The following is a 26,153-nucleotide window of genomic DNA, read 5'->3' as shown; positions in this document are numbered from 1 at the left end:
AATTTCCGGATCTGTTGATGTTGTAGCAATATGGCTTTTAATATTGACACACGTTTATTATTTCAACAACTGTTTGTTCCTAGGTCATAGAAACACTGCCTCCGTAGAATCGCTCAATTTAATTGTGCTCGTTTATGTTATGCTCTATTGTGTTTAATGTGCACGAACTTGTTGCATTTTAAGCCAATACATTTTATTTCTACTAACTCTGGAATGCAATTGTGACATACCAATACGACTAATATAATTTTGTGTCTTTCGCTAGTCATTATTGTGGTTAGCACGTACCTAATACAAATCTACATTTGTATGAAATATAATCATGGTAAAGTATTAAACGCCAAGTACCAAGAAATTATTTCCAACGTTTAATGCATTATTTATTCTAATCGCGGTTTGATTATAGTAGCTGGTGGTTTTAATAGGTACTCAACATTTTTTAAAATGCGTCCTTAAATATTTGACATCCAACTATTGATGACAGGGGCAGTGACACTGCATGGGATAAAATTTTTTTTTCTCACAATTAGTCCATATTTTGTCACCATATAAATCATCCCTGAACTTTATATTTTAAAATCAAAATTAGCTAAATCGGTCCAGGCGTTTTCGAGTTTTAGCGAGACTAACAGACAATAATGCATAAGGATTATCTCTCAAAACGTTTAAAGGAAATTGGGGAAATATTTCGCTAGATAGACCATTTTGCAACTCGGCACACCTATGCTAGTATATTGACGTGTTTCCATAAAACGGAAGACTTTACATATGTTTTAGGTAAATCATCTGAAGTTGGCCATGAATCGGTCACAACGTTTGATGATTTCCTGCTAACAAAATACGCACCACCAAGTCGGTTTTTTTGGTCCGCAAATCTTACATGGTTCTGTTTAACGCCTCCAATGGCTTTTTATGTGTCATTACGTATTTATTTCATAGTATCAATTTATAATACTGTAAATCTATTTCCACATTGTGTCAAATAATTTGAATGGGTTAAAAATTGTTACATTTTTTTAAACAATTTTATCAATTTCTTTCTTCATAAGTACCAGATGTACCTAAAAGACATTAGCTAAACAGCTAAACAGCGTTTTTTTTTAGAAAAAAACTACATAACTTTCAAGAAAATGGAAAAAACTTAATTCAAAGTATTGACCATTTTATTCTATACATCTTTGCCTTGATTTTGAGCCATTTTCTAACTTCTTCAAAATTGGCGAAATGTTGCTCTGCAAACGTCTGTCCCATTGATACGAAAAGTTGATAGTCGAACGGGGCAAAATTCGGAGAGTACGGCGAGTGTGATAATATGTCACATTCAAGGGCTTTCAACGTTTCTTTGGCCGGTTTTGCTTTGTGGGAGAAAATCACTTTACCGTGTCTTCTCCCATTCTGGACGTTTTTCGATTAATGCACGGTTCAAATTGATCATTTGTTGATCATTAATAATCATGATTTCTTGCACTTAGGGTCTTCAAAATATGTCCACTTTTCATTACCCGTCACTATTCGATGCAGAAATTACTTCCGATCATACCTTTGAAGCAGCATTTCACATACGATTTTTCGATTATCCATTTGCTTGTCATTTAATTAATGTGGCACTCATCTTCATATCTTTTGAATTTTCCCCGCTTCTCGTTAGCGGTTGCTAATCGTTTTTTGTGCTATATTTAACGCTTCTGCCAAATGTTTTTGAGTTTGATTTGGGACTTCATCCAATAACTCTTGCAGTTTCGCGTCTTCTTTTCGGTATATCAGAACATTCTTTGTCTCGCACATTGAAATTATAGACTACATTACTCCCCAACATCTCCGGATGTGGGGAGTAATGTATTCAGGAAAGTGTGCATGCACACTCTCCTGAATAAACCATAGAAAGGAATAAACTATGTTGTCTTCATTTTCTAAAGGTGGTCCAATCTTTTCGAGCCGATCGGTACGGTCGATCAGATCAAAACAATAAAAAAATCTAGAATATTTAGATTTTGTGATATATTAATATTCTATAGTAATAATAAATAAATTGTTGTATTATTCTTTGTGGTCTATATACATTGGTTTTAAAATATGGAAGAACAAGGGTAAGTGCAGAATGTAAGGTTAAATTATTAAAAGTTATAAAAGCCAAACAGCATCAATTTTATTTATAGTGGGAATTTTAGCTGCCAAATTTATATCACATCATTTTCAACGACCTGGAATGGGTATCAACATATGCCAAAATTTAATGATAACAACAACAGAGAAGAAAATAATTCTTGTTGTGTTGGAAGTAGTCAAGTCATAAGTCAAGGTTTATCCATCAAGAATAGTAACAAAAACTGTAGTAATAATTAGACATTTATTTTAAACATAATATATTTTAGTAATATTTTAAATTTTATTTTATAGCTAAGATGTAGCTAGAATTTGTTGAGACTAAAAGACGAAGAATGTGAAATTCAGATAATCAAAGACGAAGAAATTAGACAGTATTTTGCTAAGATGTAAGACAGTGTACAGTGATAGTTTGAAATAATTAAATTTGCTAACAAAAGTAGACCTGGATCAAAGTAAACAAAATATAAAATTGTCAACGACACCCTAATGATCAAATAATGAGGAAAATAGAATTCATTATTATATAAGAGTAATAAATAGTATAGGTAAATAAATTATTGTTTTGTAAAAGTAATGATGTACGGGCTGAAATTTCTTTCAGCTTAAAAGTACGATCATCCATTCGTTTTAGGCTAGTAAACGTACAATATGTTAATCGAAATCTCAAGGTACTCAATTCATTAATGGGGTTTGTGGACCAAGAATAGTAGTAGCGATAATATTTGGAGATTTTTAGGAAAATGTTACTACTTTCATAAATAGCTTTTCGTTTGGTTTTAACTATATTGAATGTATTTTATCTAAACAAATTTGGTCTTTCTATGGTAATGTTTATTTATATGGTTCTTGGAGTTCTTGTTCAAATATGTAAATTTATTCAAATACGATGTTTTTATAAAAATAGAAAGGTATATAGGAATTATTTTTATTATTTCATTTTATCCAATAATTTTTTAAATAAAATGTGTTATTTCAAAAAATTTCAATGTTTTTTTCTCTCGTTATATATAGTTTCAATATTAAATCAATTATTTATCACATTCTTGTATTTTTATTTATAAAAAACAATGATGATGTATATTATAATGTTCTAATAAAAATAGAATTGCTAACTTATATTTTTATTATTTCGTTTTAATCAATACTTTTTTAAATAAAATGTGTTATTTCCAAAATTTTATCATTTTTATTTACCTCCTGGACCTATTTACCTGCGTCAAATTATAACATTGCATACTTAAGCCTAGCGGGATGTGTTGACTTTCCGGTACAGCTGGTATCCTCTTGGGACTTAAAGCAAAACTTTAAAGAAGCCAAATTGGACCAGTCCTCAAAGTTTACTCTTTACAACACATTTGGTCATTAATTTTTATTTATATAGACTATATATAGTTCTCTATTTATAGTTTCGTTCAATTTGAATAAGTATAGATTAACAAATATTAAATTAACTTACATTATACGACCTTTTCATTTTTGATTACATAGTAATATAACTTCTAAGATAATAAATAGCATATATACCTATTAATAAGATTTAAAAGTAATTGTAAATATATATAATTTATAGCAGCGAAAAAAATATATACATACTAAGTATTAATGTTTTTGCCAGACTGGTTTACTGGATGGCCTCAACATCAACATTATAACCGCCAACCCAACGATGACGGTCTCAGTGAACAAGACTGCGTAGAAGTCCGCCGTACATACTCTCTACCATCAGCAGCTGTCAATCTGGTTCAAGAATTCATGTGGAACGATCGTGATTGTTCTACGCCGAATTACTTTATCTGCGAGAGACTACAAAATGATGGTCCGTATAATTCCTCCGAGTCCCTCGAGAAATAACCAGATTATTTTCAGAACCGTTAGATGAAAATTGGCCTCCTGAATGTAACAGGTCCCTAATCCTATCGAGGCAACAACCCAGAGCATCGATTTCCAGTCCCGGCTTTCCAAAATATTATCCCGACAACTCGGACTGTGATACTTACATCGTTTCTCCCCCGGGATATCGTATTATTCTGGATTTCGATGAACTGGTTTTAGAAAACGAGCCCACGCAAGTATCAAAAGAAATAATTTAATATCGTCTAATGGTAATCCATCTTTGTCCGTAGGTGTAGCTATGACTATTTAGAGATTTTGGAGAACAACGTTTCGAACGGGACTATTTCGTCCGGTCGGAGAATTTGCGGAGATTGGAGTTCGAAATTAAAATTGCTCCGTTATGTTAGCCAAGGCTCCCGGATTATTTTACGTTTTAGTTCGGATTATTCGCACCACTTTGGCGGGTTCAAAGCACGCGTTTCCATGCAAAACGGTAAGAAGGTAATATTAAGACGATATTAATTAATATTTTCAATTTATATTAGCTATGCAATGTGGAGATGATCGTCTTCTAATGTTCAATAACAACTGTTATCTGGTGGTTAATTATCCAGAAGTAAATTGGAATACAGCGCAACAAGTATGCCGTGGAATTAAATCTTCTTTAGCGTCGGTCCTGTCACCTGAAGAAGCTAAATTTGTATCCACGGCCATAAGAAAAAATGCAGAATATCGTACCAATGCTATCTATTGGTATATTTAAAGGTTTTACAGAGAAACACAACTAAAAAGCTGATTTCTAGGTTAGGAGGAAAAGCTGAACCAGCCAGCGATTTCAGCTGGTTAGATGGTAACCCAATGGAGTTTCAAGGGTGGATACCTGGACGACAGCCATCTGAAAATGATTTGGTGGAAGATGAAAAGCGATGTTTAGCTATTCAGTGGACACCATCTTCCATACCGTCACTTCCAAGCGGGCTTTATTGGCAAACGAAGAGGTAAAAATAATCAGTTACCAATTGTGCGTCTATAAATTAACATTGAACAATTGATAATATTTTATCTTTATTATTACTGGAAGTGTGAGTTAAGTTAGAGAGAACTATAATAGACGACATAAGCTATATCGCATCAGGTAATACTTAACTATTAGGTGCTTACATATACTCTCATATTTTTTACAGTATAATAAGGCACTAATTGAGAAAAATTGTCTTTATTTTTCAACAAATATTTCAACAGTTGTTTACAATGATACTTCGAATTCTCACCAATATAAAATCTCTGATTAGCCTTTATTTTATGCGTACTTTAGTTTTTTGTAGTTATGTCATTTTACGGATATTGAAAACTAGTTATGATTAACTTAAAATCCTAAAAACCTGTAAATATAAGTTTTGGTTTTAAAGACTACAAAATATATTTCTGTCAATACAATAGGATGTGAAGATAGGAAATTTAAAACTAACAGAGAACGAATCTGTCATGGGAGATCGCTATTGATTGCAACTGATGCAGAGTTGAGTACCTATTTAGCAGGCATTATCCTTTCTGACTATTGCGACACTACAAAAGGTCAGTGCATCTTCCAACATTGAAATTCATATGTTTCTAAAACTATCGCTATAGGAAAATACTTTGATTGCAAAAGTTACACCTCCAGAAGTTCACCAGATATACAGGAGAACCTTTGTTAAGTAGAACCTATTTTGGCGTCAATATACTAGATTTCCTTGGATGTATTCATGATTTTTTTGCATTTGGACTTCTCATAAATTTATCACTTGTTATTTTCATCAAAAGTCCCTTTTTGCCAAATAATCAGTTAAAATCTATTGCTCATATGTTAACTTAAATTGTGTCTGGTCAATAGAAGAAAGATATTAAAACTCTTAATATTCCCCGTTTGGGGAGCTTAAATATTCCCCATGTGGAATAAAACACTTAAGCTTATTAGGAAAATCATCATCCTAATAAATACTTCATCCAGACTACAATACCATATTCTATAGAAGGTAAATGAAGTAATTATGATTCCGAACCCAAGATGACCACCTCAAAACAGCGTCATACTAATGAAATATATTACTGTATGTATAAATATGTAAATATCTATTGAAAAGGATCAAACTAATAATAAAGAAAAATCTTATTCCGCATCACCAATTTGGTTTCGGAAAACTACACTCCATGACTGATCAAGTTCACAGAATTACCGATATCATGAAAACATCATTAGAAGAAAATAAAACAGTATTTAAAGCAGTATTTTTAGATGTTGTTCAAGCTTTCGATAAAGTTTGACATGAGGATTTAAAGCATTAGATTAAAATTCTTTTCCCTAACCAATATTCAAAAACTCAATTCAAATTCAAAAATGTAAAGTCATATATAACTGATCGTTAATTCAGAGTCAAACAAGAAGATGTATATTCTATTCACAAGGAACTGTATTGGAACCAACCCAATGTATACTCAGGGCTCATTGTTGAAAAGAAAAGGAAGGAAAATATTATTGCTCTATTTCCAGATAACACTTCCTACTTATTGGAGATAACAACAATGAATAACGAAAAGTTATAGCTATTTCCGAAATACAATGCTAGACTAAAAAATGGCGTATCAAAATTAATCAAAATAAATCAGTGCATATTGATTTTACCAACAAAAAAATCAAACAAAAGTACACCACAACACAAACAATATATTAATCAGCAAGTAGTCCCGTATAGAACTACAGACAAATATCTAGACATCGTGATGTTAAATTAAAGTGGAAGCCACACGTTAAGAAAAGCCGCATGTAAAGAACTTAAGCTGAAGTCCAAAAAATGTACTGGTTATAGAGTAGATATTCAGCCTTATCAGCATATAATAATTTTCTACTTTAGCAGCAGGCCATATGTATGAAATCATATTCAGCTCTCGGATAGTACCAGCCAAAGCAATAAAAAGATTCCAAAACAAGGTACTGCGAGGTTTTGTTAATGCTTCATGGTATATGGTAATGACAATCTGGCATAATAATTGAACAGAGACCCACCTAGCATATCAATGTTTAGGTTCTCCAGCTGCTACATAATGATGGCTTAGTCCAAAAATTAAAGAGAGTAAAACCATTTGATGTAGTTCAGTGTACTCAATCAGTACTTTGTAATTTTAAAACCGTAGCAAATAGGATAAAAATATATAGCTTATTAATATTAATTTACTAGAGAGCTATAAAAAATAATAATCAAAATTTCCAATTTCATGCAATCTTATGAAAGCTGAATTGCAAACCTCTGATGGTTTTGAATTCAACAATTTTTTTTCAAAGAGTGGCTGGTGATTAAGTTTAAGCGCCACTTTTTAAACCTTTGTACCAGTAATTAAAATTTTCATAACATCATTTTTTTTCTTTATTTTAATTCGTATATAATGTATTCGCCATCACAAGCTCTGCTATATCAAAGTCGCGTATATTAGTCGTTAAGCATTCTTAAAGCTTGCCGCCAGTTTTTTTAAATTCAAAGAAGACCACTAAATTAAAGTATTTCCATTTTAAAGATAATTTGAAAATAAAAAATCTAAAAGTCTGAAAAAATTAAATCACCACATAATACTAATGATTGTTTCAGTTGTAAACAGATAGGAGGATACATATGTAAAAGAAAAAGAGAACCAATCGAAAACCACATCGATTTTAATCGAACATTCAATTCTTCGAATGGATCTATAACCACACCTAACTATCCCGAAAACTATTACAACAATTTGGATTTTTTAGTGCGCGTTATTGGTCCAGAACGGACAAGGCTTAAAATCAGGTGGGACAGGGTACTAACAAGAATTTCTAAATTTTTATTAATTTTCTTTTGTAGATTTCATAAACTAGACATCGAAGCTCAAAGTGATTGTTTATATGACTACGTTGAACTCAAGTCAGCGACTAAAGGTTCCGGCGTAAAAATTGATGATGATGCCCTTAAATTATGTGGTACTCATGGCTCTCAGATGAATCGGTTTGATTTTGTTTCACAGGCTAATGAAATTTTGATTCGATTTCATTCGGACTATTCAATATCGGGCAGCGGGTAAGTTAAATATAATTTCCAACAAAAAAACGGAGAGTAAGAAATTTTACTAACATACAACCCAAACACAACGTTAGAAATAAAAGTTATGTTCCTCAAAAGAAAAGGTCAATAAATAAAATTCAATATTGTATCCAATGCAAAAAAGCAAAACATTAATATTTTTTCTACGAATCATAAACCTACTTTTCAAACAAAAACGTTTTCAGTTATTGATTATTATTTATGGTTTACATGTAGTGCGTACTTTACAACTAGCAACAAACAAAATAATAATAATAATGATAATAATAATAAAGGGTATTAAAGCTTTGAAGCTACAAAAGTTAATTATATTCCTATTCGTACACTGAGAGATTACTTAATTTCGGGATAAAAAGATTTTTACATTTAGTCTAATATATGATTGACTGCTGCACTGTTACTTCTTACAAAATATGTACATCAAATTGTTACTAAAATACGACTCTTTTTATTCTTCTTTTAAGTAGATATAAAACTTCTTACTTGTATTTTACTATCTATCTCTTAGAAAGCATTTTACCACCTTTTGACATATCTTTTTACATACAAACTGGTAAGTTTATTTATCCTAAAAAGCACCACCTAACATGGCGAGATCCAGAAGGCATTAATTCAGCTGTATTGAATTATACTTCGATCATTTTGTTCAATGGTCAACAAAATAAGACCTGACTTGATATCACCTCTGTCGAACAATGAAGACGAACAGAATTACGATTCCACTGGGGGAAAATTTAAAAAGTCGCATTAAATCAATCGAGACTGAAGCATTAACTGAAGATGACGAAGAGTCACCTATCTAGAATGGTGTGGCCGCCGATTTGAAAGTTGCAGCATCGAAATGTGACTATCAAATGTTGTACCAAACATAGGAGATTGAACAGAAGGACTACATCTATCTACGACAATATTCAATAAACGTTCGTAAAATCACACATTATCATCTCTCAATCAGGCATCTCGAACAATTGCGGAAATTCTACATGCAAATCTACAGTCATGATCCATCACAGGACTTAACTCAATAATTAACATTCCAGAAACTTTTCAATTTCCTGATGACTGGATGAATACCAATTAGATAATTGTAGTATGGTAAAATCACTAGAGTCGATCAAGTGATTGCAGAAATTATCAAAGCTGTTTGGGAAATATTATTTAACAGCTTATACAAATTTTGCGATCGGATAAAGTACTATCAGAATGGAGGAAAGCAACGATTGTTTCTACATTAAAAAAAGGAGATAACATTGTAAAAACCTATCAATTCTGGAAAAAGATTTATCACAACCATACGAATGAAACTTCGGTGTAGCAACGGTTGTGTAGATAAGATTTTTGTATTCTGCCAGTTTATGGAGAACGTATAAGAAAAAAGCGTGTTTTCATTCTGCTTTCGACTGTATACACTAGCCCTCGCTTTGATCAACTTTGAAATCTGACTTGCATATTAATGAATAATTGTCCAAATTATTAACCAAATGTTAATTATATAACTAACAGATCGCCTGCTCTTGCAAAACTCAAAGAGATCTAATTAAAGCAAGTAAATATGTAGATATCAATAATTCATATGTTTCACAAAAAAAACGTTATCTTGCCGGTACATTTCATCGTCTTCGTCAGAACCCTCCTTCAGACCTTCAAAAATCTACTAGTTCCTTGTCTTTTTTGTTTGTCTAGTTTGTTCTTGTTCTTTGTGAAATTTAAAAGTCTATTTTTGTTTAATTTATAATTTTGTATCGATTCAAAAACTGGACAGAATCGCGTCCTAAATAATAAAATAACCTTAGATTGGGACCATGATTACGATTCCTCTTCACTGAGACTAAAAAAAACTGTAATATGCATGGGACCTAAATCGTTGACAATCAACATGAAACCATGTAATAATTGTAACTCAGAAAAAACATATAAACATATGTAAACACAATGTAAATCTTGATTTTTTTAAGGAATTATTGAACGACCCTTGTATATAAATAATAAATTCGTAGATAAATAGATCATAAAAATGGAACATAACAAGCTATAAGATTATTTTTAATGCCATAGTATATTTCATGAATTTTCTTGTGTATAAATTTGACAGCTGTCGGATCATTAGTTTGTGAATTACAGCATTTTGAGTCACAAAAGTTGCTTTGTTATTGTGAAAAAAATGGATAAAAAGGAATTTCGCATGTTGATTAAATATTGCTTTTTGAAGGGAAAAAATATAGGTCAAGCAAAAACTTGGCTTGATGCCGAGTTTCCGGACGCTGCCTCAGGAAAATCAACCATCAAGGATTGGTATGCTAAGTTTAGATATGGTGAAATGAGCACCGAAGAAGGTAAACACAGTGGACGCCCAAAAGAGGTTGTTACCAACGAAAACTAAATAATTTTGAATGACCGTAAATTGAAATCGAATGAAATAGCAGACACTCTAAAGATATCAACTGAACGTGTACATCATATCATTCACGAATATTTGGGTATGAGAAAGCTCTGTGGAAAGTGGTTGATGAATGGCAAAGTTGATGATTCGGAGCAGTGTTTGAAAATGATCAAGTGTAATAAAACCGAGTTTTTGCGTCGATATATGACAATGGATGAAACATGCTTCCATTATTTCACTCCGAAGTCCAATCGACAGTCATCCGAGTGGACTGCACGCAACGAAACCGCTCCAGAGCGTGGGAAAACGCAACAGTCGCTGGCAAGGTTATGGCGTCTGTATTTTGGGATGAGAATGGGTTAATTTTCATTAACTACCTTGAAAAAGAAAGGACCATCAACAGCGACTATTACATAGCGTTATTGGATCGTTTGAAGGACGAAATCGCCGAAAAAACGGTCGCATTTGAAGAAAAAGAAAGTGCTGCTTCACCAAGACAATGCGCTGTCTCACAAGTCGGTGAAAACGATGGCAAAATCCATGAATTGGGCTTCGAATTCTTCCTCATCTACCGTATTCTCCACATCTGGCCCCCAGCGACTATTTCCTGTTCTCAGATCTCAAAAGTATGCTCGCTGGGAAGAAATTTTCGTCGAATGAAGAGGTGATCGCCGAAACTGAGGCCTATTTGAAGCAAAGGACAAATCGTACTACAAAAATGGTATCGAAAAGTTGGAGAGTCGCCAGTGTATCACCATTGAAGGGAATTATATTGAATAAAAAATAATAATTTTGCCAAAAAAATGTGTTTTACTATGGCAGGCCGGGGACTTTTCAACTGACCTGTTATTAAATACTATAAAAATTGTATTTACTAATTCATCTTCTGTTTAAAAGATATATTAATAAAAATAAGAGAATATCATATCAAATAATCTAACATTTTTACCCGTTCATTTTATTAGCTTCAGTAAGTAAATACATTCCCGTTTTATCCTGTCGCTGGTACAGAATTAATACTTATTTATGGCCTGCGAATAGAGGAGAGCAGTAAATTAGGCCCAGAAAGAAAGGTTTGGAACAAAGCAAAAGGCCCTGCTGGTATCAAAAGTTAATTGTTTGGCTTTGAAACAATTAGGGATTTTAATGTCTATACGATTTTGCTCTGGCCTGAATGTTGAATTTTGCTTTTAAAAATCGGAAGCAGAAACACAATCCACAATATTAACCAGAATATAAAATATTCAAACTATAATTTAATAAAAAATTTTGCAGGTTTTCATTAAGCTGGCACTCAATTGACGTATCATCTTGTCCAACTCAAATGTTAACAGCTCATGAAGGTTTTGTAACGAGTCCCAACTATCCAGATATCCTGTTATCTCATTTAGACTGTTCCTTAATTATACAAGCGCCACCTAACAGAAAGGTGTGGATTGAATTTCACGACTTAGATTTAGGCATTCGAGAAGAAAACAACGTATTAGACAGAGGAGCCATAGTTGATGTCCAACTGGGAAAGAACATGAAAAGATTTGAACCATTTCAGTTGCGCAATTTGCTAACAGAAGGTAAGATTCTAACTTATTCCGCATAAACTGAAAAATATAATGTATAATGTAATAAAATATAATATATAATTTCCTCTGCGGCAATTTTATTAGCGAACCATTTGTTATTACTATGCCAAATTATATATTTCTGAACTTGAAGACCTACATATTCCAGTGATCTTGAATAGTTGACTCTATAGTAGCGGTAAATAAGAAAATAATAAACAATAAAATAATAAATAATAAATAATCATACGTCCCTTAACCTCTTATTTTGATTCATGGTCGTGATAGTAGACCCAAGTCTTCTCATAGACCAATGTCTTTTGAAGACAGTGCACTTTCATTGAAACAAATGCGATAACCATTTCTTAAACCAAAAAAATCAATCAAAACATAGCTCAAACTGTACAATGAAATACCTAGAACTGTATTACCTAATGAAACATGTCTTATAAAACACAAACTTATTGAACAACCATTTACTCGATAAAATATATTAAGTTGTTGCACGTATCCTATATAATGTTTTTAGATTAAAAAGGCATTTATTGAGAAAAATTGGTGGAACATTAATAACTTATTCGCAATAAACTCAATAAGCAAAATATTTTCCATCATATTTCTATATCTTTTTCCTTCATTTCTATAACATTTTCCATCTTTCTGCAGCGATGATGATAATGTGTCGAAAGAAAAATATTGGTGTGGTAGAAATATGTTGTTTAAACTGTTCAAATGACATCGGTAAATATCTGCAGTACCATTTTGATTCCGTTTTAGCAGTACATATTTTTGATCTCACCATATGCATAGAAAGGCTTTATAGCCATGTGTATTCTGCTTTGGTATCGATGTGTATAGCTCTCCTAGACCAACTCCTACATTTTTGGGCTTAGCATTGTCGTAGGAGATCCACTTTTCATAGCCAACGATAATACGGCATAGAAAAACTTCTTTTTCTGGGTACCAAGCAATAAAACAGGGGTGTTGAAATAGTTTTAAAAATGTGAAATTCGTATGATAGCCATGTTCAATTCTTTTGGGTCTTTCTCGTCGCATCTAAACATATGCAAACAGTTGATTCATCAATTGCTAAGCCGCCTGAAAAAATTTTGAGACGAAATGACATAGTCCAACAGGTATTGTAATGCGACGTCTTGGAAATTTTTAGTCCTCCAAGCCGTTCTTTGTCGTTGACATCGAAATTGCCGCTTTCAAATCGCTGAAGCCACAAGCGATAATCCGATCATGGGGCATCGGCATCACCATACATTTCTACAAGTTATAAAAATTCGATCGATTCGATATGTACGTTACTTACCTAAAAATTCAATTATATACTAACAGAAATTCTCGTAAACTCTTTATTTAGGTTAACCAATAAAGAACATACGAAACATACCATAGCAAACCAAACCAAATATAAAAATAGAAACATATTTGGGAACAGACCGATTTTAAAATCTTATTTCTAGTTTCCTTTTATATTTCAAATCAAATAACAAAATTGAAAATATTTTCAGGAAGCTACGTCTCGATAGATGAACTGCTGAAAATTCGACTTCGAACGGGAGCAAAACCACAAGGAAAAGGTTTCCGAGTGAGTTATCGAATATCAGACAGCGCATCAATACAGGAAAAGGTTGTAATGTTGGCAAACAACTCTTTAGGTAAGTTATTTTAGAATAACTACAGAACATAAATCACAATGACGTTAGAAAATTTGGCGTTGAATATTTGAAATGTCAATACTTTCGTTTTAAAAGCATTTAACAGAATTTGTATGTACTTACTTTCTTCATTTGAACCAAATTAACAGTAGATTTGTGTTTTATGTAATATTTTCGAAAAATAATATTGGTTAGAATATAAATCGGATCTAACAACCGGAAATTCGCAAAGAGTTAAACTTTGTTATCGAAACTACAAGTTGTATAATATTTAAAACATGGAATAAAAGAAAAGCTGCTTTCTTATATATTTATTCTTGTTTGATTCTTCAGCAATAATTTCAAATACTTCCTTTAAAATAATTGACGGAATGGACATAATCTTATCTGCACAACTGGAATTCGAGCTTACTGTTCTCGACTTGTTCCTTCATTGTAGTTTTCTTGTTTATATAAGTTTTATAAACACTTCCAACAAATGATAACAATTCTTCAGCCATTTTTGGATATTTAACTCTCTCTTTTTAATATTGGAATAATGTGAGCCATGCTCTCACTACCCAAACCTTCTTCTAAGCCAAATTCTCGTAAGTAGTCAAGAAATAAATCCTATCAGAATAAGAGACATATCTATTCTCAATATTGAAGACTCGTTTAATGGATACAACAGATAGCCAAGTATAATCGAGAATTACAATTTATATTTTAAACCTTGGCATTACTGGGTTTTTAGGCTCCATCTGATGTTTCTAATTGGAAGTTTGGTCTATATAACCATAGCCTCCTTCAGAATATTTTGTTCTTTAACACAAGTTAGTCTCGGTGAAAAAAAGGCTTAACTCATTGAATATTTTCCTGCAATAATGCTTTACGTGGATTCATTTTGCGCACAGTATCAATGCTGATTTTGGACGACATTAATTACTTTTATCACTTGCTTACCAACGTTTCACAGCAACTAGGGATGAGACATGGCCGAAATTCTAAATAATTTGATCTCGCACAATTTGAGAAAAGCTTAAAAAATTATCGTGTCAATTGGTAAAAAGAACTACCAAAGAAATACGATAGTGATGCAAATACGATAGTGAAAAGTTGTCTATAATATCTGTACAGGTGATACATCTTGGATCTATGCGTATGGACCCCAAGCAAAACAACAAGCCCACTGTATGGGTCTTCTAGGACGATCCAAGTCTGACAAAAGTTTTGATTACCAGAAGTGCCCCGTGATACAAAACGGCAGCGAAGGCTCAATACTGATCACGACAGTACATATTCTCTAAACAGCCAACAACGTACAGTCATAAAATGGTACCAAATAACTATTTTTATTCCCGCATATCAAGAATAAATTGCTTAGTCAACGTTTGTCGACGCCTGATCAAGCATTCAAAAGCACCGATCAGGGCGGAAGCACCTCAATCAGAGTGGATAAAGTGAATTCAAGCGCATGCAAAAGTGTATTGAACATCATGGAGAATAATTCGAAAAACAGTAAAGCCATTTTTGTTAATAAATTACTGTCTCTTCGCTATTAGACTCAAGATACAAATGCAACCCTCGTATACCGCTCAAGTGATAACAGACTCTGATGTACCGCAATTTAAAATCTTAATTTTTGCCAAAATCGCCATTTTACTATATATAGTATATGCATACATAAGAACCAGAAATTTAATTTCGCCGATTTTTGCAAATTTAACGTATTAATGTCTTTGTTAAGCCTTAGTTATTTGTCAATATTATCCGATATTCCCATCTGTCAAACACATGGTTTAACTAATAAAAGAAACTCACAACTAAAACCAAAATGAAAACGAGATATTCCCGAAAGTGCTACTCAATAAGTGAAAATGATCTCTAAGTTCACTTTTCATTATTCAACCTGAAACTTCCAACAAGGAATACGCTGCTGTCGTAAAATATAAGTAATACTTTCCCTGATTTTCAGGTCAACTATTGCATCTAAATTTTCCTCAAAAAGCACCAATTAATGTCGAATTTCTGCAACGATTTGTCGCACCGCCAGGCACTATTGTATCCATGGAATTTAACAGCGTCAAACTAAGCGAAAATATATGCGACGATAACCAAGGTACCATCGAAGTTTTTGACAATTATTCGGATATTAACGGAACTCTCTGGAGATTATGCCACGACACTGAATCTAATGATTCCCCAACCATTTACATCAAATCCTTCTTAAACTCTATTCAGCTACGACAAAAAATTGGTTTAAATGGCAATCTCTTGAACGGAACTCTAAAGGTTCTGCCCGATCTTGGATACATGAAGAAATTGATTAGTTATGGGCAATCGAACGTAGAGGCCTGCAAACCAAATCCATGTCAACACGGAGGAAAGTGTATCAATAAAAAATCGAAAAAAGTGTGTCAATGCGTCGGTCATTTTACCGGTAAGTACAATTCGCGTACAATTTTGAATAATACTAAACTTACCTTTATTATATGTAGGTATATTTTGTGCAATAACTCAATGTGATTTAGAACCATGTGTTTTTGGAACGTGCGAATTAACTAATAATAGTTATAAATGTCACTGCAGAACAGGCTATACTGGAGCCACTTGCGAACAAAAACGGAGACCCTGTGAAAGAAATCCTTGTGAGAGCAGGGGCATTTGCATTGAAAAGGGGGATAATTTTCAATGTCGGTGTCATGCATGGTGGGAGGGTAAGTAAATAATAAATTAAGGAAGAATAGTCCTAAATTATATATTCCAATTTTATTGCCGGTGTAATTATACGTTATTACAATTCATAACACTTTGTAAAAACTAAAATAACCTTTGCAGTTGCTCTGAACATGGTCAAAATACATTAGGCTGGTACACTTGTTATAGATGATTCGACGTTTTCTTCTTTCATTACTTTCGTTGCAGAGCTCCCAAAAAAAAACTAAGAAGCTCTCAAAAAATATTTATATAATTTCTCTAAATTACTAAAATATTTTCAATTACTTACCAAAAAGCAAATCCCACTTAGTATTCGCAAATTCTTGTAATAAATGATAAAACACTTCAATGGTGCCACCACGAGAGTAACGTGGACCAGTGGAATAACCTACTATCAATATTACTTATCTGGGCCACATGATCGTGCTCTGCGAGCTCCTCCAAACACCTGCGCAGCACTCCGCTACCCCCATATCCCACAAAACGGCCCAAAAAAGGCCGATATTTATGTAGAGATTTCGCTGCATCTAATCCAGCCGTATGCGCGTATGTGATATCGGTTATTTGTGTCAGAATTTTAAGCGACTTACGACCAGTTAATAATAACAATGATATTAATAATAGTGACTATAGAAGTGGTCTTTAATTTAATTAGACAATTTTAATGACAAAGTTATTTTTTTGTAAAAAAAATCGGAACTCCTTAAAATTTCTATCAGGGGCCGCTACTGATTGTCTGAATTTAATAGTTTAAAGTTTAACTCATTATATTTCAATTCGCCAGCAAAAATTACATTACCAAGTAGGGTACAGAAATGTAGAAAAAATCTTAGTTTATTGTCTAGGTTTGGTTTGATGGAAGATACTCAGGTTGGATATAAAAATAAATATAACAATATACTGTGTAAGAAAAGTACACTTGGCCTTTATAACAAGCCAGGGTGTAAAAAAACAGACACTAGACTACCCTAGATATTAATTAATCTAACGTAAGGGAAACAGCACACGTCTTATATGTAATATTATAAATAATTTAAAGCTAAGGTTCTAGGTCATCATTCATCCTCTTAGCTTGTAGGCACATTTGGGATTAAAGAAAGGTATTATTGTTGACTTTAGTGAAAGAAATATTTGACGTTTAACCAAAAAATACAAAAATCTTTGTAATTCGTTAAAAACAACTTGTTCTTTAATATAACTTTCCTAAATGTAAATTCCGGATATTTATTGAGCTAAAATAATCCACGAGCAAATGGTTCATACTGTGTTCATTTTAATTCAGGATAAGAAAGCAGAACTCATCTTTTTAGTAATTTTTATATTCATATCAGAATATTTTTATACAGCAGCTTTCGGAATCATCATCTTTATTTAGCTGTTTTCGATTAAAGCTAATAACTGACTAACCGATGATTCTATAATCGAAAATAAGTTTGAAAACCTAAGTGACAGACCGTCTTTTACAAACCGATATTACAAATGCAGGTCATATTTTTATTTAAAAGAAGTAATAATTCCCATATTAAATATATTTTCCTAGTAGCACTAAAATTTACTCATAATCCATTAGTAACGTTGCTACTCTTTAATATTAATGGTGGAACATCAAAGATATCTTTTCGACATATAACTTTATTTTTTTCTAAACATATATCTTTTACAGGTCCCCGATGTGAAAGGAAAATGTTGCATATACCGTATAAACCTCTGAGCGAGCGCATGCTACATGAACCTTTTTGGCTTGGACTGATGACTGTGTTCATTGTAATGGGAGTCATAGGTTTGGTTTGGTGCGCCAAGAGACATTTTCCGGAAAAAATTGAAAAGCTTTTAGCGGAAGATGACAATAGAAATAGAAGTAAGTATATATTTAACTGTTATTTTAATGGTAAATAAACTTTCAGAAAGATTAATTGTATTACTATTTGTGATAATCATTATATTACAATCATTATATGTTATGCCATTCATTTTAATTATAGCGAAATGTAAAGGATATATTTCTTATTTATTGACATGTTATTTAGGAAGAGCCATTGGTCCTTAATTAATCTCTATAAATATAATAAAATAAAATAAAGTAAAAGCTAGTAGCACTTTTCAGTATGTTTACCATTTAGTACACTTCTCTTCACGTCTCCTTCATTCTTCGCCTGGTTCTTTTGGACCCACGTCCTATCGGTGTGGGCCAAGAGTTAGAGCATTTCGGTATTAACTCTTAATTATCTTAATCTCTCGGTAACATTTCGAATCCAAAGGCCTCGGTACAGGTAATTGTTCCTACCACGTCCATACAACTTCTCATGACTTATACCCATAACTGAATATCAAGTCATATAGGTGTTAGTATTTACTTGTACAGCAACATATTATTTACGAATAATTTAGATTTTCTTCCAAATAACCATTAATTAATTTAATTTAAGTTCTTTTACTGTTATTTTCCTTTTAATATGCTCCGTTCAACGAAGATTTGTGTTTAGATTAATCACAAGTTACTTAACGTTGTTACTGTATGGGATAATAATACTATTCATATGAACAAATATTTGTTGGTATATGAATAGTTTGATTCCAAGTCATTTCAATATGCTCTGATTTACTTTCGTTGACTAATATTCTCCAAATCTTGCTCCAGTATACATATTATTGAATGCGCGTTGCAATTTTCTGGTTGCTTTTACGCTTTTAGCTCCAATAGCAAGTATCGCTGTATTATCAGCAAATGTAGGCGTATTTGTGATATATCACATGTATAGACTAGATAAAGAACACGACCCAAAACACTGCCTCCTGCGATACACTTTGTTTCATTCATTGTTGAGTAATCTTCTTCTTGTTTCTAAATAAATCTATAGAATTTCACTGAGTAATATATATAAGACACTAATTAGAAATAAACTGGATTATGGAAGTCAATGTTACATCACTGCAGCTCCCTTCTATGGTAGGAGACTTGACCCAGTCCAGAATGCTGGCGATCGTGAAAGAACGATTTAATGTTTAATGTTTCCAAGTATATTTTCATCTATTTTGAAAAATCAATAACATTGTTGCGTCTTTGCTCGTATTCTGGCTGTTTTTCGCGTAGTGCTCAGCTAAAACGTATCAATTATAGTCGATAGCAATCCTCATTGATGGTTTCATCGTGCAATACCGTCAAGTTCTCGTCTTCAAATTTTTTTGGCAATTCAGAACGTTCTTTGTCTTCGGAGTTAAAATCGCCACATTTTTAAAACGTCCAAACCAGTATTCACATATTAGCACCATGAAGCAATATTTCCATTAACTCCACACAGTATTTCACAAAGTAAAATTGACCATAAAAGCGATTTACTTGGCACAAGTTCACACATTTTTGACGCGCGAAAAAAATGTTTGTACACAGTTAGATGGAATGACATCCTGAAGAGTGAAACCAATCAGTGTGGCTTCAACATGAAGCTGGTTACAAATGTACCCGATGTAATTAATATACAATAACACCACCTGTTATAAATGCTTTAAAATTAATATATATGCCTGATATAACAAATGTGATTTCACCAAAGCACTATGACTTCTAAACTAATAGTTTGGAACTGCTATCGAGAGTGAATTAATATGAGCCATGTTGCCAGAATAAAGACTCACTGAGTAATGTGTTAGATTATTAAAAATAATTACAGTTGAAATAAATTAATATTGGTTTGGCTAATGTTAATTCTCATTATTTCAGTTCATTCACTACGTAGCACATCCGTCCGGGAACAGCTCGCAGCGGCTTCAGCAGCACCGACAGCAGCTGCAGCTCCGTCTCCGGGTTCCGGTACCACGCCTCGTTCACTCTTCGGCCGCTTGGGTATCCGCAAGCCGTCCATCCTCAGCCTGACCAGCCCACACGCCAGTAGCGGTGGCTACTCGCCGGCAACGGCCCGTACTTTTAGTTTGGACGATTTACTAAAACCCTCCCCCCGACGTAAGGCGCTACACCCGCGCTACTGTGTCTCCTCACACTTGACACGCCTCACTATTCTCTTTCTCTCTACTATCTATACTTTCCTTCGTCTTATATACGACTTTAAGTTGCTTCGAGAGTACGTCCATTTTTACACACCACATAAATTACTTTATAAATATAAAAAAAATAGTACTATATACAAATAGTAACAGACCCGACACGTGTTGTCCTATTCAAACGTTTTAAATCCGAAAATTTCAATTTTTTAAAAATAAATTAAAAGTTTTTGGGCCGTTTTGAAGAAAATATGTGAAAAAAAGTATTGCGTAACAGATATCTCAACGTTCAAATGGGTCACCAGCCATAACAATTGCAACTTCATATAGTTGTTAAATTGTATCTCCATATGTGCTCTCAATATGATATTTTGACTGATTTAAAGATAATAGTAGTTGTGGTTTTGAACACGGTGTTTATCAACTGGACCAAATGGTTATGATCGTACAAAAAAGTGAACGAAATTTTCACAATTTGTCTTTCCCCCATCATAGACAGCGTGTCTGTTGTTGCTGTCATCACCCATAAAATAGATCTGCAAAAATTTTGTATCGCCATCAGACTTTGAAAACAAAGATTCAACTTGAGGGTACACTGGGCCCTAAATCTTGAATGTTGATTCAAAATTAAGACCATACTCATTCTGAACGATTTTTGTTGCTTTTCGTTATCTCATTTGAAAGCATATTAATTTGCAAATTTTACGCAAAAACAATTTCGATTGAGAATTTTTTAAAATTACATCTTACATTAAATATACTTAGTACAATATTAATTTATACAAGGCGAGTACGGGATCAATATATCAGTATGTATCTCCCAAACAATTGAGATGTGACTTCAATTAATTCCAATTTCCAACTAACAGTATTTTCAGTGGAAGGAATTTAAAGTTTTCCTGGTGTGCAGCAAAAACCACTGATTCACTGTTGTACTTAAATTATTGAAAATGTTTGCGTTTTGCAACTTATTCATATGACGAATACCCTATTTCGGTATCATATTCGAAAGCAAAGCGATGATTGATGTACTTGACAATGAGCAACGTTATTACACGCGCTATTAAAGTGCTCTGTGTGTGTCGGTGGCTTGTTGACGTGCTTCGTTGTTTCAATATATTAGCTGGAAGGCATTCGTTGTGTTACATTCTGTTCGATTATCATTTACACAACTGTCTGCAACCTGGTCTCTTAAGTGTTCTTCTGTAGTTCTATTTAATCGATAGTTGTAGACTATTTCTGCATTAGGTGTGCCGTCGACCAATATTTCCTGTCTATTGTTGAAGACGTGGCATTCTGTTTAAATAAAGTTAAATAAATACAACACATACACCATAAATAAATATATTTTCTTAAGTTAACATCAACAGGAATGTAAACCAAATTTCATTAATATGCAATCTGACAAAACCCATAACAAAAAATATTGAAAATAAAACTGATAGTGGCAATATTTAAAAATATGACCATATGTTGGCAATATTATTTTTATCATTCAATATATTACTGTAAATGTACACACATTACATAACGTAACACACGCTATATCCGATGAAAGAGCTAAGTCAGCCAATATCTGCAAGGTCGTATGAATAAATTAGTATCAGAGGCCGCACGTTTTACTTTAAATAGTACAAATGATATGTCAATATAATGACATTTAATTTTATCCTACACATATCAACGGCAGTTATTGCGGCGGTTGTCAAAAATGTCACTCTGACAAACATAGGCCAGTTGAAATCAAAAATAATTTTAAAAATTCTTGTAACCTTTTGCAGCCCCCTACCCGCTCTAATTGTCTAATATAAAAGTCTAATTGTATACTATAAACTATAAATTATTCTCGAATCCACAAAAACACACACAAATTTCATCAAAATCGGTCCAACCCTTTAGGAAATATTTAATTATCATATAGATATATCACATAGACAGACAAATATATATATATATATATATATATATATATATATATATATATATACGTAAAGATATAAATTAATCTTTCATATTATTCTAATAATATGTCAAATAATTATAATAAATTAAATTGCAAAACTGCTAAAAGATAAAAATTTAAAAAATATATTCTTAAATTAGGATCAACTTCCATGTTGCAAAAAGTGGAGGCAATCAATCAGTAGGTAAGTTTTAGAATAATTTTACAATAGAATTTCTATAGTTGTAGTAGAGGCGTAACTTTATATTTTATTAAAAAAATTAGAATATTATTATTGGCAATAAGAGAAAATGGACAATTTCGGACAATTATGAGGGATTAAATATTGAATGCCACTAAATGTTTGTTAAAATTATCGATTTCCACAGTACAGGCATTTGAAACAATAAAATATTGTCAATAATATTGTTAAATAAATTTTAACTATCGATAAAAAACACAATTTTAAGGTTTGAAATTTCTATATAAATTGTAAACGTAATTTATTATCTAATATAATCCCCTTATAATATCAAGACGATTAGAACAGATAGAATATAGGAGAACATCTCCCATGTATAGAACTAGAATTTGTCCAATTAGAATTAGCCCGATAATTTAGAAGGTAATTTAAAAAAGTTGCAAAATAATCAGTAAAAAATGTTAAACAATACTATTAACATTTTTGACATTTAACAAAAATAAAAAATGTTTCACTTCCACACTAATAATTTTAAATAGGAATATACAGATTTGCGGTATTTATGACAATAAATATAAAACTATATAAATAAAATCCCTAATTGAACATCAGTCAAAAAATTCCCATTGGTTCATCACTTACTCCATATGAAAATACGCATCATTTCAATTAATATATTAAGAATTATTATTAGTTATTAGTTACATCATTAGTTATTAGTACGAACATAACATTAATTATTAGTTACAAACGTAACAATTATTTACTGTAATTGTACTTACTTCTTGGCCTTTCTATTATTTAAAAGCTTGGTTCCTGTCTGTTAAAAGTTAAAGTCACCAACTCTAAAACGAACCTTTCAAATATTGAAATAGCGGACATATTTTCCTTTTGACTTGATAAATGTTAAGTTTAAATACACGTTAAGAATATTAATTAAACTGGTCATAATGAAATGCTTACTATTTAAATTACAAGTAGCAATCGCATTTCCATTAAGCACTGTTCTTCCACAATTGTGACCGTAGTCCACTCCAAAATGAAAAATACTTAAAATTACTTAATTCTTTAAATACTATTTTGACAATATATTATTAATCAATCATGTTACAATTATTGTAATAAACGAATGTATAAAAATATCTTAAATAACTAAAATTGATAAATATAAAAATTATGCTTTAAATTTTCAGAATATAAATATATCACGACAAATGTCTAATCGGCTAGATAGGTTAGTACGTACGATTTGTATTATTTTATGGTTACTTTATGGGTTTTATTTTATGGTTTATGGTTATTACAGGTTTTAGTGGTAACAATCATTCAAAACAAGTTGCACTTTCCCACAATTATCATTTCCATTATTAAATCATCCGAACACCATAAAATGTTGACAGGGTAAACTTTCATGAGATATAGACCTTCATAAGAAATGTCTGGGCTTTTCCACTTATAGGTTAAGATTACTTTGGTCAATACTATTATTAAGTATTGAGAAAATAGGAAGAAAAAAATAGATAAGCTCAAATCGAATGAAACTATCATTGGAAATGTAATAAGGACTTTAATTTACGACTTTAACTAATACTTTTAGATCAAGCATTGACAAAAAAGTTCGTCGTTATACAAGGACGTGTTGCAAAATCCGCGAGAATCTGCATGAAAACGTTTAAATGTGAACCCTTTAAAGGAGTACTCCGCCGTATTTATCAGACATTGCCCTTTCATGTTATCACTTATTCCGATCGATGCATTGTCTGGCTGAGAAGCATTTTAGTATTTATAAAAATGAAGTGACTCTTAGGTAATTTCAAAAGACACGTCCTTTTCCAACGCGAAATTCAAACTGGATTAAAAAGATGAGAAAATAGTGGATATATAATAACATTTTAAAAATAACAACGTACAATATTTTTTGCAATAAAAACTTGACTATTATATTGCAATAAATATTTGAAAAAAAAACAACATAAAATAACAAAAATAATAGGATCTGCACAAAAATTCTAAAAGCTGCTTAGGTATTATTAGATGATGTATTCTCAATGTTTTAGGTATACTGAAAATCATACCGGTAATCATGTTAAGCGAGTTATTACATTAAAATAAAAGCGAACAGACTTGAAAAATACTATTTTTAATTACAGTAAGGCTCGTATTTACATTCCATTTCCGTGCCGTATTACTGTACATTTCCGCGTGTAGGAAGAATCTGGAGGGTCTCTTTGAAGCGTCCAACTTGCTCTTCACTCACATCTCTCAAATTTTCCAGAAAGTATGATCGAAGATAACGTACTTTTAGGTCCATATAGGCAACCTAAAGCTTACAGCATATTTTGGACGATTTGTCTATAGGTAAGGTCTTTATGATTACCTAAAAATGTCTCTATAAGCTCCTTAGCAGCAATCTGCCCTTCCTTTTGATGATCTCTTATGGTCGTCATGAATTTTGGATCAGTTATAAACCGTCTAATATCTAGTTAGACGAAAACACATTCCTTTACCTTCGCTTCTGGGAAACATGGAAACTTTGAAACTATATATTTGAAGCAATGTCTATCTTTGGGAAGCGATTTTACAAGTTGTTCCATCAATCAAACAAATAACATCAAACTTTAAGCTTCCTCGGCGGTCAACTCATCTTGTTCCAGTGATTTGTTTGAACTCAGTGTAACAACATGCACAATATTTTAAAGTCACCGCACACCTTCCAACCATGCTCATATTTTAATTTGCGAAGAACCAATTCCAAATTCTTATAGTTTTTTTTTGAGGTGTACCGTTTGACCTTCAGGAATGGAATGGAAAAATCTGCTTTAAGGCATCTTTTTGACGAATATAAATAAATAAGACATTATACTGTATCGTATATAGTCTCCCTCTTGGTCAAAGAGATGAAAAAAGGGTATGAACTTTTTCTCACGATATCTAAACCAGGTGGAAGACACTCCTAGCAGTTACAAGTTCGAGCTTTTGAGCCTTGAGGCAAGTAACCCAGCAATATCTTTGCCAGACTAAATCCTGACGTTCTGAACTTGTTTCCATATTAATTTCGTTTTCAGCATACCAAAATACATACAAATCATTTGAAAATACCCGAACAGTTGTTTTTTTTTCAGACTTGTGTAATCCGTATTTCAAACAATTAATTCATAACATAACACATTAATAACAGGGCCGACTCTCGACAGCAACATAACCATTTTGCTAACATGATGTTGATAAGTAATCAGTAATAACGTCCGAATTCTATAAACTCTACTATTTCCTCTTTTCTGTATTTTGTAGATATGATTGCCCTTAATCCCTCACTTTTTGCGTGTGGCTGGTAGGTTGCACTGTAAATGTTCTTTTGTATTAAATGTTCAGCTGGCTACTGTACATATCGCAAAAATTTATCATCGGAAACCTTTCAAATTCTCAAAAAATGTAACGTTTGTCTTAATAATAGTAAATAGTCTTAATTTAGTACATTTTTAAGACCTATTCAATATTAACATTTTCGGAACAAGGAAAACTCTAAAATAATTTTTACTAATTGTTACTAATAATATACCCTAGTTCTGCAGTTCTGCAATGTTTAATAAAAAAATAGTAAGACTTTGAGACAAAAGCAAACAGAATATTTTTATTTCAAATGTATATGTCCCCTTTAATATAATTCGATT

The 26,153-nt window shown here is 32.3% G+C and overlaps 1 protein-coding gene across 2 annotated transcripts in view; it reads left to right on the top strand.

The window, feature by feature from the left end:
- LOC143198219 (uncharacterized) overlaps window positions 1-26,153 on the top strand; it is a 376,811-nt gene that overhangs the window by 337,486 nt on the left and 13,172 nt on the right. Inside the window, exons 8-20 of one of the 2 annotated variants that reach the window (XM_076407333.1) lie at window positions 3,722-3,922; window positions 3,973-4,171; window positions 4,230-4,432; window positions 4,485-4,692; window positions 4,743-4,937; window positions 7,560-7,748; window positions 7,803-8,015; window positions 11,695-11,990; window positions 13,499-13,645; window positions 15,600-16,064; window positions 16,123-16,341; window positions 18,006-18,200; window positions 20,061-20,300. In XM_076407333.1, the coding sequence (XP_076263448.1) occupies window positions 3,722-3,922; window positions 3,973-4,171; window positions 4,230-4,432; window positions 4,485-4,692; window positions 4,743-4,937; window positions 7,560-7,748; window positions 7,803-8,015; window positions 11,695-11,990; window positions 13,499-13,645; window positions 15,600-16,064; window positions 16,123-16,341; window positions 18,006-18,200; window positions 20,061-20,300 (2,970 nt within the window). The remainder of the gene's footprint in view (window positions 1-3,721; window positions 3,923-3,972; window positions 4,172-4,229; window positions 4,433-4,484; window positions 4,693-4,742; window positions 4,938-7,559; window positions 7,749-7,802; window positions 8,016-11,694; window positions 11,991-13,498; window positions 13,646-15,599; window positions 16,065-16,122; window positions 16,342-18,005; window positions 18,201-20,060; window positions 20,301-26,153) is intronic. The other variant, XM_076407332.1, reaches the window with a different exon arrangement.

Source organism: Rhynchophorus ferrugineus, unplaced genomic scaffold, assembly GCF_030347505.1.
Source record: "Rhynchophorus ferrugineus isolate W39M unplaced genomic scaffold, kcgeb_rfMv2 rfM6, whole genome shotgun sequence".
NCBI classification, from domain to species: Eukaryota; Metazoa; Arthropoda; class Insecta; order Coleoptera; family Curculionidae; genus Rhynchophorus; species Rhynchophorus ferrugineus.
The sequence above is the reverse complement of the archived record's forward strand: the minus strand, read 5'-3'. Positions and strand labels throughout refer to the sequence as shown.